At 42.2% G+C, this 17,405-nt stretch overlaps 1 protein-coding gene across 1 annotated transcript; it reads left to right on the top strand.

Moving 5' to 3' along the window:
- The first annotated feature begins 4,082 nt into the window (after positions 1-4,082).
- On the top strand, positions 4,083-5,102 carry LRRC10B (leucine rich repeat containing 10B). Its single transcript, XM_075325401.1, has one exon. The coding sequence runs from the start codon at positions 4,083-4,085 to the stop codon at positions 5,100-5,102; it is 1,020 nt and encodes a 339-aa protein (XP_075181516.1).
- Positions 5,103-17,405: the final 12,303 nt, after the last annotated feature.

Raw genomic sequence — 17,405 nt, 5'->3', positions numbered from 1 at the left:
AGAAGCCATGGAGAAGAGGAACGGGGGAAAACAGAAGCTCAGACTTGGCTGCTGGTAGGCTAATAACCAAGGCAAGGGCTAGACAGAAAAAATACGAGAAAGCATAGTGGCAGCAGAACAGGAATGTATGGCCATATCTGTCCAGAAGACTGAAGTGCAAATAAGACAATTGTTGTTGTGTTTTAAAGAATTTCCTTGTGTGATGTGTTGCCCTTCTACGTCTACCGCAGTGACCGGCTGTGGGGTGGTGGACGCAGCCCTGAAGACCCAAGTAAGTGTCACACTCCCCGTCCGGGGCAGAACATAAACACAAGTTCAGGTTAGTAAAGAAGAGCGGACCCATACCGGCCATCCCTTGGCTCTTCACTACTTAATTTTCACAGAAAGTTAGATAGGAGCAGGTGGAAAAATTTAATTTTTCACATATAAAACTGATGAAAATAGGACCAATCTCTGATGAAACTCTGATTCAAATCACTGCTGAAAAACTGACATCTGAATGAACCAACCTTAAGGCTATGTGCCCACGGGAGTTTGTACCTGCAAATATATCCGCAGGTGCATCCGCAGGTTTCCCGCAGCTGCTTCCTGGAATCCGCAGCTATTTTTAGCTGCGGGATTCCAGCGAAATAGCTGCGGTAAGCCTGCGGACATTCATGCGGCTTACCTGCGGAAGTCCCGGCCTCTATCTCCATAGTGGAGGGCCGGGATTTTCGCAGAAATTATTGACATGCAATTACGTGCGGCTGCGGGACATCCACAGCATATTCCGCAGCCTCACGTATCCTCAGCATGGACACAGACACTCTCCATGTCCCATAGGATAACATGAGAGTGTCTATACATGCTGAAACCTGCGGATTTATCTGAAAAATCCAGAAAATCCGCGGATTTTCCGCAGATAGGTCCGCAGGTTTAATCTCCCATGGGCACATAGCTGGACTTCCATTGACTATGACCTGAACACCAAAATATTTATCACTTGATATATAATTGCTATATTTTTGGGAAAATCCTGTGTCAATATTTTTTTCTTCCTAACTGTACCGGAGTGACGTAAATCAAGGACCAATAAGGGTCCGTTCCCATGATGAGTTTTACTTGTGCTTTTTTGACGCTGTGTATTTTGCTGCATCAAAAACGCAGCGTTTTACAGTTCCAGCAGAGTGGATGAGGTTTATAGAAAAGTCCTGCCCCTGTGCTTCTTTTTGACTCAGTGTAAACTGACCCCGCAGTGCGTTTTTTAATGTGCACCATGTTAATTTCTTTTGATGGTACGCTGAATCTGCTGTGCGGAATTTCCCCATAGACTTACATTAGATACTTGTTTTTAGTGCTTCAAAAACGCATGTAATCCGCACCTTCAAAAACAAAACAGCTTTATTTAAAAGATGACACACCCCACAGTAAAAAAAAATGCAGTGTCAAAAACACTAACAAAAACAAACAAAAACACAATGAAAACATTATATAAGAAACAGTGTTTCATCAGATTTTCTAGATTTAACACCTTTTATCTGTTCTCCCACAATGCACTGCTTCTCTAGTAAAAGAATCCATCATAATTTAGTGTGGTATCTAAATATAAGGGAAAAAAAATCATAGAAAAAAAACCTGTAAAAAGGAAAGCAAAGCATTTGTAATTCTAATTAATATTTTATAAGGCTTTAAACTATTGTTTGTTTGGAATGTCATGTGCTATAGTGGGGTTTTCCTTTAAAGAGGACCAACCACCAGGATTTTGCTATATGAAGTAAAGGCAGTGCCATACAGGCAGTAAGATGCTGAATCCAGGCATACCTGTTATAGAAAGATTGGACGCTTGGTGGATTAAATATTTTTAATCAAAGTTGCAGAAATGCCCTGTACTTTGATTGATATGTGCAATATTGGCGAATCTTTGTGGGTCGGGTCCTCACGTGTATTCCTCCTCCAGCTTCCTCTTGGCTTGCCCCCTTTTCTTTATTTGATATCGTGCTGCACCGACATTGCTGTTGCTGACGGCGCGTGTGAACTGCCACAGTACTCAGGTCTTCATTAAAATGGCGCTATTTTATTGAACACACTGCGGTGAAGACTATGAGAAGCATCAGCGCGGTTTTTATTACATCTGCGCATGAGCAGATGCTGCTCAGTCTTCACCACAGTGTGTTAATTAAAATAGCACAGCATGCACGGACTCCAGAGCCATTTTAATGAAGACAGAATTGATGTGGCAATGTACATGTGTGGCCTCTGGGATGTCACGGTTGGCCTGGCCCGGTTTCATGCCCCGAAGTGTCCACAATCAAAGTGGGGAATTGAGGTGGATGTTGGGAATGATTGTCGTGATGCAACCTGCGGTACACGGCCTGGGATTAACCGCCGCTGCTGTCGCTGTCCTCCGGGGCGGATGGTAATAGCAGCTGAGATAGTATCGCTCCCAACAGGTGGAGCGGGCCCCGGGGAGGGTGATGAGGGGAGTAAGGGTAGTGGCGGGGGCCGTTGGCGCCGATGCGCGGGGCGCCGGTAATAAGAGTCCGAGACGGCTGCTACTGTTCCAGGTGTCTTTACTCACAGTTCTTTAATTAACTCAGTCGATGCTGCAGTAGCACTGGTCACCGTTGTGATGGGCCCCGTCGACCTCGGATAAGTTGGAAGAAGCCATTGGTGTCTGAAAAAAGGTTCTTTGTAAGAGTTGCCCCTCCAGCAGTGAGGAACCCAGGCTGAGTGTTCCGCTCCAAGCCTAGGTCCCGTGAGAAAAAAAGATGAAGAGAAGATGGGGGTGTCGTGTCACCTAAACTGATGTCCCGAGTAGACTGACTAAACATTGTGTGAGTTGCTCCCACTTCTACCCCAAGTGGAACCCGCCCCCCAGGTGGTTGTTCTAGTGACCGGGAAATTCCCATGCCTCGTGATGGTCAACCCCCTGCCTACCCTAGTCCAGCTCCCCAGTGAGAAGGCTCCTAAGCTGTATGTAAAGTGTGAATGTGGAACACCGGTGATTAACCCCCTCCTTACCCGAGGCGAATACCGCACTCTAAATGAGGTGCAATACTCTGTGGCGACTGGAGCCGCAGGGGCGCCACACATGTGCCACCAACAACAGCAAGGCGGTCAGATATTCAAATAAAAAAAAGGGGGCATGCCAAGAGGACACCGGAGGAGGAATAAACACGAGGACCCGACCCACAAAGGCCCGCCCATGTTGCACACATCAATCAAAGTACAGGGCATTTCAGCAACTGTGATTAAAGATATTTCATCAACCAAGCATCAGGTCTTTCTATAACAGGTATGCCTGGATTCAGCATCTTACTGCCTGTATGGCACTGACTTTACTTCATATAGCAAAATCCTGGTGGTTGGTTCTCTTTAAATATTCACATAGTCTATTGGCCTGTCTGCCCAATCAATCTATTTTGGGAGTGATGTACACATTGCAATAACATGTCTATATATTATGTGTGAAGGCTGCTATAATATATCGTAAACCATAAAGAAGGTAATGAGCACAGTAATAAAATACAAGGACATAGCTATAGCCAGGGTAATGGTAGCTGGTGCTCTAAGATCAGTTTGCTACATAAATAATAATAATAATAATAATAATAATAATAATAATAATAATAAAAAAAAAATGACATGCTGTAGGTTTGGTGCCTTGCTACAAATTTTGCATTCAGCTCAGAGGCTTCAGCACACGCTTCTTATAATATAGGTTTTGTTACATCATTAATATCCTGGATTACCGCATCTCAGGTATTCCTATGTGAGAAATTTGTAAAATTGCTGTGCAAAGTCTGGTACCTGAATTACAAGTGATCAGTTGAAACTGTAGCATTGTAATAGGATAATCCTGGGTGCTACCCATGAATATTTAACACTGACAGATAAAGTTTCTTTAGAACATACTGAGGAATTGAGTGACCAGTAAAGACACTTTTCATGTGCAGGAGCCAACTCAGCAGTATGTTACCGAAGGGGGCATAATTAAGGTACGTTTTGCCCTTGTAACTATTGGTGGCGCACATCAGTGGTCTTCAAACTGTATTTGGATCTCTCAGTTTTGCAAGTTGACTGTGGTTCCTGGTGCCACCTAGATGGGAGGATGTGGATCAGTGCCCAAGGTGGCTGGAGAAGGAGGTGTAGATGAACCTTTACCAGAAGATACAGAGGAACAACTGAGTTCTGGAGATGGCACCTTGGAATTTAGTGGACGCAAGATGGCACGACTTCCGGTTTCAATCTGCACACTCGCTGATCAGATCTATAAGTTGTACCTGAGTGGCACAATGGTAAGTGAGATACCTGATGACCTATATCAACTCCACAACTTACGAACGTTGGCGCTTGATGCCAACAGATTACCTGAGTTGCCGGAGGCTGTCTGTTCTCTACCACATCTGGGTCGCCTCTACATAGGGGCAAATCGTCTTCAGGGTCTCCCCCCTTCCTTTGCACGTCTCCAGACTTTGCGTACCTTGTGGATAGAGCGGAATTTTTTGTACCACTTTCCACGAGTTTTACTGAACATGCCGGCACTGCGATGTTTACAAATGGGTGACAACCGGCTAAGGGGTCTACCTGGAGATATTGCCACTTGTATGCCAGGTCTCAGAGGTCTCTGGCTCTACGGTAATAGACTGGAGCGTGTACCAAGGGTTCTTTTACGCTTACACGGACTAGAGATTCTGGACCTGGACAAAAACAAGATTGCAGTGTTTCCAGACATGAGTGGAATGAAGGGCCTTCGGCTTCTTTCTTATGACCACAATCCTGTAAATGCACCGCCAAAGGTAGGAGAGACGGTCACATTGGTTGGTGAGGGTGCCCAAGAGTTTATGGAAGAACGGGAGGAACGCAGAAAACAGTTAGAGGAAGAAGAGATGGAGGAGCGAGAAAGAGAACAGCAAGAGAAGGAGGCACAAAAGGCTGAAGAAGAGGCAGAAGAAGGGGGTGAATGGGAAGGGGAACAAGAAGAACTTTTCGAAGAAGAAGAAGCTGAATCCAAGGGAAACCATCCTACTGACCATTACTATGATGATCACGAAGAGGACTATTATCCAGATGAAGAAGGCTATTACCTGGAGGGATACTACCCTAGTGAAGGAATTTATTGATCAGAATTGGGGCAAAAATGTCCAAAAAGTACAGAAGATATTTATTTGCACAAGGTTTTAGAAGACTTTCTAATCATGGCGGTGTGATAGGAATGGTCTTATCAAATATACGGTCTTAACAGAGAAGGGGTTGAAATGTAACAATTGTGAAATTAACATTTATGCAAGTTTTTAATTACAATTGTATATAAATAGGCTTGCAATCAATGAATGAGAATATTCTTCTGCACTATTCACATCCTTTTAACTTAGACTCATGACTCAGTGATCAAATAAGTATGATCAAGGACAGTTTATAGCCTTTAAACTGCAGTTATTACTAGGCTTTACTTCACTCAGGGCAAAAATTTGGTTTGCTGCTATACCCTTGTATCTTAAAGGGAACCTGTCATGTTAAAAAAGGATATTAATTTACATAAATTGTGTCAATCTGCAGATTAAGCCTATGTTCACACAGTGCGTTTTTGGTCTTATGCACACGCTAATAAAAAGCTGGTTTTATAGTACCAGCAAAACCTATGAGATTCCAGAAATCTCATACACACACACACACTTGCTTTTTTTCCCTGACTATAGGAGTATGTGCACACAGTGTGTTTTTTTATGTGTTTTTTAGTGTAGTTTTGTCACAAAACTGCAGGCAAATCCTTATGCCAGTAAAGTCAATGAGAATACTGAAGTTTTGTGCACAAGTTGCTTTTTTTTAACCTTGCAGATTTGATGCAGAAATACATTTTGCAGCATGTCAATTCTTTCAGCATTTTTGCACCATTTTTTCACCCCAGAATGAATAGAAAAACGCATACAAAAAAATGAATCAAAAGGGGTCAAAACGCACTTTTTTTCCAGCCAAGAGTTGCAGATTTGGTGCAAAAATTTCTATAACCAAATAATCGGCGTTCGTACATTACCTAATGAAAAACTGCTGCAATTATTTAAAGAATCAGCCTATTAATTCTTTGTGTTTTTTTTTAACCTTCTTTTTATTAGATTTTAATAACAAAAACATATAATCAATAATCATATAATACAATACATTATGATTATGTTAAACTACAAAATTACAGATAATGTATCTCCTTGAATCCCAACCCCCCTCCCGACCTCCCCCCACCCCACCTCTGCGTGTCCTCTCTCCAAACCTAGATCTTTATGATATTGGGTTGTGCCCTCCAATGACCTCCCGCAGGTACCATGAGGTATTTTCAAATTGTGATCTAAGGCTAGTTTCACACTTGCGCTATTTTGACGCAAACGGAATCCGTCACTAATGTAGTACAGTTCATTTATTTACAGTGGAAGCGCGTTACTATGGCGCGTGTGTGTGTCATGCAGTACCCGCTTGTGTCCACATGATGTCGCGCTTCCACTGTAAAAAAATGAACTGTACTACATTAGTGATGGATTCCGTTTGCGTCAAAATAGCGCAAATGTGAGTGGGTTGTAAAACTATTTTTAGTGTCTATGGGGAGTGAATTATTTGTGTTTTTGATGCTTTTTTTACCATTAAAACCAATGAGAGTGAAAAAACGCAGCTGCGTTTTTTGCTGCAGTTTTGGTGAATGAAATTAACTTTATTTAAAACATATAGTATAGACAAATGACACACCAAAAACGCAGCAAAAGAAACCCACAGCAAAAACTGCAGCAAAAAAAAGTAGCAAAATGCAGCAAAAACACAGCAAAAAATGCAGCAAAAACACAGCAAAAAATGCAGTAAAAACACAGCAAAACGCAGCAAAAACACAGCAAAAAATGCAGCAAAATCCACAGCTTTTTTACTCATGAGATCAAGTTTTGCTGGAAAAAAAGGCACCAAAAGCGCATTAAAAATGCACTGTGTGAACACAGCCTAATGGGGTCTAAAGCTAGGCAGTTGCCTCACTGATCGCCTTTCTATCGGGAGGAAATTACCATTTTTCTTCTGGCTGTCATTCATAGAGGTGTGTTTTCAGTCACTGCTCATTACGTATGTATGCATTAAGCGCTGGTTGTAGCTATGGCCCAGCGCTGGTTATCAGTGCGGATCCAGCTGTCAGTCAATGCTGGGGTGTGCTTACTACTCACAAAGTACTGAGCGGTGACAGGAGCCGTGTCATATGTGTCTCAATGACTGAAAACTGGAGGCTACTGGGAGGAATAAAGTTCATTTTCTCTCATTATGTATGTATGCATTAAGCACTGGTTGTAGCTACGCCCCAGCACTGGCTATCAGTGCGGATCCAGCTGTCAGTCAATGCCAGGGTGTGCTTACTGCTCACAAAGTACTGAGCGGTGACAGGAGCCGTGTCATATGTGTCTCAATGACTGAAAACTGGAGGCTACTGGGAGGAATAAAGTTCATTTTCTCTCATTATGTATGTATGCATTAAGCACTGGTTGTAGCTACGCCCCAGCACTGGCTATCAGTGCGGATCCAGCTGTCAGTCAATGCCAGGGTGTGCTTACTGCTCACAAAGTACTGAGCGGTGACAGGAGCCGTGTCATATGTGTCTCAGTGACTGAAAACTGGAGGCTACTGGGAGGAATAAAGTTCATTTTCTCCCAGTAGCTGGGCTTTCGGTGCAGCGTTCACGTGTTTTAGAACACTGTTACCCCACAGATAAACCTCATATCTGCAGGTTAATAGTGTTTTTGACATGACAGGTACATTTAGTTTGTTGGAGCCTCTAACACTCAGAAAATAGGGTACAGCCTCCATCAAAATATGCCCCTGTTCGTGTAACAAAAAAGAGTGCTTCCATTCATTGACAGTAAGCAGAGAGAATGCAAACTGAGAGGGATTACGGCACAAAGTGTAAACTGTAAATGTATGTCTGAAGTGTATATTTCTATTGTGCTTGAATCGTTTTTATTTGCTTAAGGCTGGAAAAACCTCATCCTCAGTCTTCTGCAGACCTTGCTCTTCTCATTCATGGGCTATGTGCATTATGTAGACCATATTAATCACCAATATGGAAATACATTTGATTAATGAACTTAAATTAATATTTTTCTGCTTTAATTGCAGCCATTCATCATAATCAGTGTTCTGTCACCAGATGAACACATACAGTAATAAAGCTGGAGTGGGGCATCTGTACATAGTTATTGATAATATCATTGAAATATGCTGCCAATATTGTGACTAGTACAGGTCTGGTACAGCAACCCGGCCAAGAACAAACAGGCTGTGGTGCTTAGTGCCGTGCCACCTTCAGCTTTGTAAACACAGCGCCATCTTTGTCTGTGTGGCATAGCTGGTATTGCAGCTTAGCCCCTTTACTCTTCTAGTGAGAGAATATCTCTGTAATATGACCTAATAACACCTGCAACATTTTGGCCTCATTGATTTATACAAAATGTGACGGATTCATATAGCTATCTGAAACAAGAACTCTGTTGCCCATAGCAACCAATCACAGCGCAGCTTTCATTTCTATTAGTGCTTTTGAAAAATGGAAGCTTCAATGTCATTGGTTGCTATGGGTGATAGAAACAGTTTTACGTTTAGGCTTTGTTCATACTTACGTAAGAATAAGAAATAGCTCAGTTTCTGCTGGTGAAATAACAGACACCAGTGCAGACCCCTCTGTAGACAATAGGGTCCGATCAGTCTCAGGCCTTAATTCAGTTTCTTTGTTTCTAATATGGAGGAGAAAAGGTGTGAGCAGGGCCTTAGGGGTACTTTACACGTTGCGACATCGCTAGCATCGGCTAGCGATGTCAAGCGCGATAGTACCTGCCCCCGTCACACATGCGATATCTGGTGATCGCTGCTGTAGTGAATTATCGCTATGGCAGCTTCACACGCACATACCTTGTCGGCCATATCGCGGTGACCGCCGAACAATCCCACCTTCAAGGGGGAGGTGCGATCGGCGTCACTGCAACGTCACTAAGCGGCCAGCCAATAGAAGCGGAGGGGCGGAGATGAGCGGGACATAACATCACGCCCACAACCTTCCTTCCACAAAGCCGGTGGACACAGGTAAGGAGATGTTTGTCGTTCCTGCGGTGTCACACACAGCGATGGATGGAGCTGCAGGAACGACAAACAACATCGTACCTGCGGCCTAACCGACATCATGGAAATGAATGACGTTACGCAGATCATCGATATTGTACGCTTCTGTGCTCGTTCATCATTGCACCGAGGATTTACACGTTGCAATGTCGCTACCGGTGCTGGATGTGCGTCACTAACAACGTGACCCCGACGATATATCGGTAGCGATGTCGCAACGTGTAAAGCTCGCCTTAGGGTAGATGCACACAATGTCCTTTTCAGGCAGATTCTTCTTCAAAAACACCTGAAAAACCATTAAGTAACAGCTAAGAAAAAATGAACATATACAGTACAATGGAACAACAACTTGCTGGTCATATTTTCAAGGTTTTCAATGTCTTTTAACCTTTTTCAGGTTTCTATAAATGCCAAACTGCTAAAAAAAAAAATGACCTGACCATTTGCTAGGTGTTTTCTGCTCTGAAGACTGTAAACAACTCAATGAGCGGGCTCAAAAACATTTTGGCAGCATTTTTGCTTACAAAAAAAAACGCCAGCGGTTAATTCATCGTTGAATGAAGTTAAAGAAAGGTCCAGTTTCCTCCTCACTCAGATCACATTTTTTTCACTTCCAAATTTCCCATGTTATTTTATAACAAATATACAGCTGCATTGTAAGGGACCCAGTACAGAGAGATACATCTTGACCCTGGCTGCTGGGCTCACATAAAACTGTCCTTTTACTTATATATATAATGTCTCAATTTTTACATTTATTTCCTTATAATTCATGTCCAAATTCCTATATTCAGTGCTTGCATGCCGTAGCGTCTCAGAGTGTAGCTGTACATTTGTTGGGGAGTGCAGTCAATCTTCTTACATTTTATGTCAAGTTATGAAGATTATTACAAAAAACCTTAATATATATAAACACGTGTATATGTATATATATATATATATATATATATATATATATATATGTATGTATATATAAAAAATTTGTCCACCCATCCACCCATATCCTGTCCTCCGCCATTAACTTGAGAACGGCGGCAGCTATAGCCATAGAAGTGGTGTCTAGGTACAGTAAAGTATCCATGCGCTACGCAATTAAACCACCTATAGCGCCACCTGGTGGAAAACAACGGAGTTAGCATTTTGATCTCGAAAACGAAACGAGATAGAGAAAAAAAGTGAATTAAAAAATTGTGAGGCATCATCAATTCAGTATGAATCGACACTTTGCATACAGAAATGCTATGATATGAAACCCATGAACCCCCCCCCCCCAAAAAAAAAAACCCCCACTGAATGCTGGTCACGCATATGGCGCTCATTTAACTTTGATGCTCAAAGTGGCCCCCGTCAGCTGCAATGCACATCTGGACTCTGCACAGCATACTGTATCTTGCTGCACGTTGTGCAATATGGTAGGTGACACGTTTGCACAAGCATCTGTGATACGTCGTCGTAGGTCCTGCAATGTTGGTGGAGGGGTCGCATACACCTGCTGTTTGATGTGACCTCACAGAAAGAAGTCCAATGGGGTCAGGGCAGGTGAGCGTGGAGGCCACTCCACACAGCCACCATACCCAATGACTTGTAGGAGGTCTCCATGAGGTATAGCTTCACGTCCACAGCCTTGTGAGTTTTACACGTTCTAATCATAGCATTTCTGTATGCAAGGTGTCGATTTGTATTGAATTGATGATGCCCTACAACTTTGTTATTCACTTTTTTTCTCTATCTCGTTCCGTTTTCGAGATAAGAATGCTAACTCCGTTGTTTTCCACCAGGTGGCGCTATAGGTGGTTTCATTGTGTAGCGCATGGATACTTTACTATACCTAGACACCTCTTCTATGCCTATAGCTGCCGCCGTTCTCAAGTTAATGGCGGTGGACAGGATATGGGTGGACACACTGTATATACTGTATATATCTCAATTGGATATCAGCTTAGCTCTTTACCTGATAAGTAAATCTAAAAAAAACAAATTGATCCATGGCATGAATTAGGGGCACAAAATGCTTACCTTGCCCTTGGTGCTGGCAACTAACTCTGCACCCAAACATAAGACTAGAATAGTAGGAGTACCCCTTTAATGTATCTTCCCATCAGATTCATGGTGTCAGGATAACGGTACATTTCTTCATTTATTCCAGAGCTCCTCCAGGTTTCTCATTCCAATTCACTGGAAATCGTCATCTTGTATAAGTGCTGATATACAAAAATGCGATTAGAATTAAATATGAGAATGGTTAATTGAGAGAACGAGTTTCCTATCACGAGGGTCTCACTTTTCTGTTTCCAAAAAATAGATCATCAAGGGAACAATTTATCTTATGTACACTGATGTGCTCTGTTCAACATGCTGGTTATCTCTACAGGAAGCTGCTTTTTGCTAAGGTTTTGATAGTATCTCCAGCAGATTCAACAAATGCACTATGCTTCTGTGTTTACAAGGGTAAAGTCTATGGCAATGTCACGCAAGGACATCTGGAGTCCATATGCAGAGCGGTGGTTACAGCAGGAGCACATGAATACAGAATATATAAGGTGGCAAAAATACATTCAATTGCATGAGACTTTAAGGGTATACAAATACACCAACACACAAAAAAGTAGCAGTTAAAGGGGTTGTCCATTTTCTCGTTTCCAAACAGAACAGACAATGAACAAATTAATAGAGTTCATCTTGGAAGCATTGATGCAGAGCAGAGTTTCTGTTGTACTGTGTGTCAAGGTGTACTGGACAGGATCATATAACGTGAGCTTGTGCAAGATTAATCAGTGTTAAACAAATATAAATGTAATAAATAAATGTAATAAACGTCTTTGTTGTGTGCCAGTGTGAATACTTTCCAATATAATCTGTTGTAATAACTTTATTTGATTCAGCTGTTGTAGATTTGCAGAAAATTATACTAATTCTCACACAGTCAGATACTATATAAGGCCTGCAACACACATCCGTGCCGCCGGTACGTGTTTGGTACGTTTTTGCACGTACCGGCGGCACGTGCACCAATGTTACCCTATGGTAACAGGCACACACATGTAAAGCCACACGGAATGTGTCCGTGTGGTTTGTACGTGTGTGCGTTTTTTAGACGGATGACATGTCCGCGTTTTGCCGGAATCACACAGACACGGACCCGCTAAAGTCAATGGGTCCGTGTCTGCACGTACATGACAAGGACCATGTACGTGTGCTTTCCGTATGGTCCGCTTGCGGGTTTTAATTTTTTTAATGGTGAAACGGCTCAAGACACACGGACTGCACACGGACATGACACGTACTTATCTCACGCATACACGGACATTCCACATGCACGCACAGCAAGTATACGCCATCACACTGATGTAACACATACCAGAGAAACGGACATCCAACACGGACCCAAAAAACGGACCGCAAGACACGCACGTGTTTTCTGCGGACGTGTGTTTTAGGCCTAACTAGGGATCATCGAATACCTCAAATATTCAGCTTCGCGAATATCCGACGAATAGGTCGCCGCTATGCGAATATTCAATGAACAATGTAAGTCTATGGGAAGCCCGAATAGTTCCGAATAGTTGTTATTCGGGTTTCCCATAGACTTACATTGCACATCGAATATTCGCGAATAGTTGAATAGCGGCGACCTATTCGGCAAATATTTGCAAAGACGAATATCTGAGGTATTCAATCATCCCTATATATAACCAATTAAATGAAATGTTATATATTCTAAACCTAACCTAGATACCTGTCCTTTCTAATTCCTGTGTAATATCATAAACCTTTTGCTTAAAGGGGTTGTCCACTACTTGGACAACCCCTTCTAGATCACAATGTTTGCCCCCATTAAAATAACATTTATGCTCACCTCCGATTCTGGCACGGTTCCAACAGCATCGGCACTGGCTCTCCTGGGGCTCACGTGACTCTGTTATGTTACTTGAGCCCTGTGCCCGTTTATCACCGGTTTCATTGTCCCCACCTTCGCACATATCAAGCATGAAAAGAAAGTGAGCGTCAGCTGCAGCTCTGACATCCTCTTAATTTTTTAATTGTCTGAAGGCAGGGACTTTGAAATCCGCACTGAATGGGTGTAGGGCTCAAGTAATATAATGTCATGTGAGCCCCAGGAGAGCGCGTGTCGGCGCTGTTGGAGCAGCACTGGAAGCGGAGTTGAGAATAAGTATTGTTATTTTAATGGGGACAAATACTCTGATTGGATTACTGGAAGTGTAATACGCTGCATTGTCTTGAGCAGCCAAAAACTGACCATCTATATTAGCCAAAGCCAAAATTGTTAGGGCTCATTCAGACATTTGTATTCTTTTCCGTGTGCTAGAAAAACCAATAGCTTTTTATTAGTTTTCTTTTCCCCCATTTTTTGGGTCTGAGTGCACATTATAATCCAACATGGATTCATATGTTAATGACATGCTAATGATGAAAAAATAGAAACAAAATATTCAAACATCTCGATTTATTCAGTATCGTAGACTTGTACTTGCACGTCTTGGCTGCTTTCAATTAGGTTATTAATGCTTGTCTGAGGAATACACTGCCGAACTGGAGTGAAGTTTATGTGTCATGTCAGGAGAACTTGCATGAAAAAACCGTGATGGTCTGGCTCACTGCTTAGGTGGTGCTCAGGAGAACGTTATAAATAGATAATCAAAAAACTCCGGCACTCATTTGTGATGAAAGAAATTTTTGGTTCTTTATTGCATATCCATTAATTAAACAACGTTTCGGCTAATGCCTTCTTCATAGACTGAAAATTTCAATAAAAGTAAAAATATACGTCAGTACCATAAACATATATATTCTCATACATATATACATATATTGGTAATCACATGTGACACCAAAAAAATTGAAGAAGGAAAATTTATTTACCTAATAGATGAAAGAAAGCTCTATTTTAGGAAGAACCTCAATGTTACTTGTGTACAGTATATCTAAGGAAAGAACGAGAAAGCAACCAAATATGAAATTGGAAATGGAATCTAAATCAAAGTCTAGTAATGACAGATAGTATATAACATACCTAATGAGAGCTCACAGTATTTTTATGGCTCCATATATGAGAACATTCAATATTTGACAATATAGGTAGAAGGTATATCTATGGGACAAATGATAAGGTTTTAAGGATTGAAAACCACATCCATATAAACAGATCAATCATTACATAAGTATTACCTCAATTAGGGAAGAAAGAGGGAATGACTGCTATATCCCAGTGGGGCAGTGATAAAGTGGAAAAATCGCTATATACAAGGGAAAGGAAAAAGAACTGTTAGAACATCTCACTAAAGTGAGGCACAAGGAACCACAAGATAAAGTCACAAAGATAAAGTCCCATAGAAACATACCAAAGGGTGAAAACAGACGCCGTGCATTACCTGTGCAGCCGGTGATCAGCGGTGAATGAGGAACCATATAGCCGTGAGAGGGGTTTATATGTGGAAGAGGGGCGGGTCATGGTAATCATTTCCTGCATCGTGAAACGCATGATGAGACGCACGCCACGCGTGCGCAGAAGAATCCGGAAGTGCGCGTATGCGCAGTCGTGGTAATCATTCCTATGTCGTGCTTTAATTGCAGCCATTCATCATAATCAGTGTTCTGTCACCAGATGAACACATACAGTAATAAAGCTGGAGTGGGGCATCTGTACATAGTTATTGATAATATCATTGAAATATGCTGCCAATATTGTGACTAGTACAGGTCTGGTACAGCGACCCGGCCAAGAACAAACAGGCTGTGGTGCTTAGTGCCGCGCCACCTTCAGCTTTGTAAACACAGCGCCATCTTTGTCTGTGTGGCATAGCTGGTATTGCAGCTTAGCCCCTTTACTCTTCTAGTGAGAGAATATCTGATCTAATAGAACCTGCAACACTTTGGCCTCATAGATTTATACAAAATGTGACGGATTCATATAGCTATCTGAAACAAGAACTCTGTTGCCCATAGCAACCAATCACAGTGCAGCTTTCATTTCTATTAGTGCTTTTGAAAAATGGAAGCTTCAATGTCATTGGTTACTATGGGTGATAGAAACAGTTTTACGTTTAGGCTTTGTTCATACTTACGTAAGAATAAGAAATAGCTCAATTTCTGCTGGTGAAATAACAGACACCAGTGCAGACCCCTCTATAAACAATAGGGTCCGATCAGTCTCAGGCCTTAATTCAGTTTCTTTGTTTCTAATATGGAGGAGAAAAGGTGTGAGCAGGGCCTTAGGGGTACTTTACACGTTGCGACATCGCTAACATTGGCTAGCGATGTCAAGCGCGATAGTACCAGCCCCCGTCACACATGCGATATCTGGTGATCACTGCCGTAGTGAACATTATCGCTATGGCAGCTTCACACGCACATACCTTGTCGGCCACGTCGTGGTGACCGCCGAACAATCCCTCCTTCAAGGGGGAGGTGCGATCGGCGTCACTGCAACGTCACTAAGCGGCCAGCCAATAGAAGTGAAGGGGCGGAGATGAGTGGGACATAACATCTCGCCCACATCCTTCCTTCCACATTGCCGGTGGACGCAGGTAAGGAGATGTTTGTCGCTCCTGCGGGTTTACACACAGCGACGGGTGGAGTTGCAGGAACGACAAACAACATCGTACGTGCGGCCGAACCGACATCATGGAAATGAATGACATTACGCAGATCATCGATATTGTACGCTTCTGTGCTCGTTCATCATTGCACCGAGGATTTACACGTTGCAATGTCGCTACCGGCGCCGGATGTGCGTCACTAACAACGTGACCCCGACGATATATCGGTAGCGATGTCGCAACGTGTAAAGCCCGCCTTAGGGTAGATGCACACAATGTCCTTTTCAGGCAGATTCTTCTTCAAAAACACCTGAAAAACCATTAAGTAACAGCTAAGAAAAAATGAACATATACAGTACAATGGAACAACAACTTGCTGGTCATATTTTCAAGGTTTTCAATGTCTTTTAACCTTTTTCAGGTTTCTATAAATGCCAAACTGCTAAAAAAAATGACCTGACCATTTGCTAGGTGTTTTCTGCTCTGAAGACTGTAAACAACTCAATGAGCGGGCTCAAAAACATTTTGGCAGCATTTTTGCTTACAAAAAAAACGCCAGCGGTTAATTCATCGTTGAATGAAGTTAAAGAAAGGTCCAGTTTCCTCCTAAATCAGATCACATTTTTTCACTTCCAAATTTCCCATGTTATTTTATAACAAATATACAGCTGCATTGTAAGGGACCCAGTACAGAGAGATACGTCTTGACCCTGGCTGCTGGGCTCACATAAAACTGTCCTTTTACTTATATATATAATGTCTCAATTTTTACATTTATTTCCTTATAATTCATGTCCAAATTCCTATATTCAGTGCTTGCATGCCGTAGCGTCTCAGAGTGTAGCTGTACATTTGTTGGGGAGTGCAGTCAATCTTCTTACATTTTATGTCAAGTTATGAAGATTATTACAAAAAACCTTAATATATATAAACACGTGTGTATATATATATATATATATATATATATATGTATATATGAAAAATTTGTCCACCCATCCACCCATATCCTGTCCTCCGCCATTAACTTGAGAACGGCGGCAGCTATAGCCAGAGAAGTGGTGTCTAGGTACAGTAAAGTATCCATGCGCTACGCAATTAAACCACCTATAGCGCCACCTGGTGGAAAACAACGGAGTTAGCATTTTGATCTCGAAAACGAAACGAGATAGAGAAAAAAAGTGAATTAAAAAATTGTAGGGCATCATCAATTCAGTATGAATCGACACTTTGCATACAGAAATGCTATGATATGAAACCCATGACCCCCCCCCCCCCAAAAAAAAAAACACTGAATGCTGGTCACGCATATGGCGCTCATTTAACTTTGATGCTCAAAGTGGCCCCCGTCAGCTGCAATGCACATCTGGACTCTGGACACATACTGTATCTTGCTGCACGTTGTGCAATATGGTAGGTGACACGTTTGCACAAGCATCTGTGATACGTCGTCGTAGGTCCTGCAATGTTGGTGGAGGGGTCGCATACACCTTCTGTTTGATGTGACCTCACAGAAAGAAGTCCAATGGGGTCAGGTCAGGTGAGCGTGGAGGCCACTCCATGCAGCCACCATACCCAATGACTTGTAGGAAGGTCTCCATGAGGTATAGCTTCACATCCGCAGCCTTGTGAGTTTTACACGTTCTAATCATAGCATTTCTGTATGCAAGGTGTCGATTTGTATTGAATTGATGATGCCCTACAACTTTGTTATTCACTTTTTTTCTCTATCTCGTTCCGTTT

Source organism: Anomaloglossus baeobatrachus, chromosome 10 (genome assembly GCF_048569485.1).
Source record: "Anomaloglossus baeobatrachus isolate aAnoBae1 chromosome 10, aAnoBae1.hap1, whole genome shotgun sequence".
Lineage (NCBI taxonomy): Eukaryota > Metazoa > Chordata > Amphibia > Anura > Aromobatidae > Anomaloglossus > Anomaloglossus baeobatrachus.
Note: the sequence above shows the minus strand (reverse complement) of the source record. Positions and strands in the feature narration are given on the sequence as shown.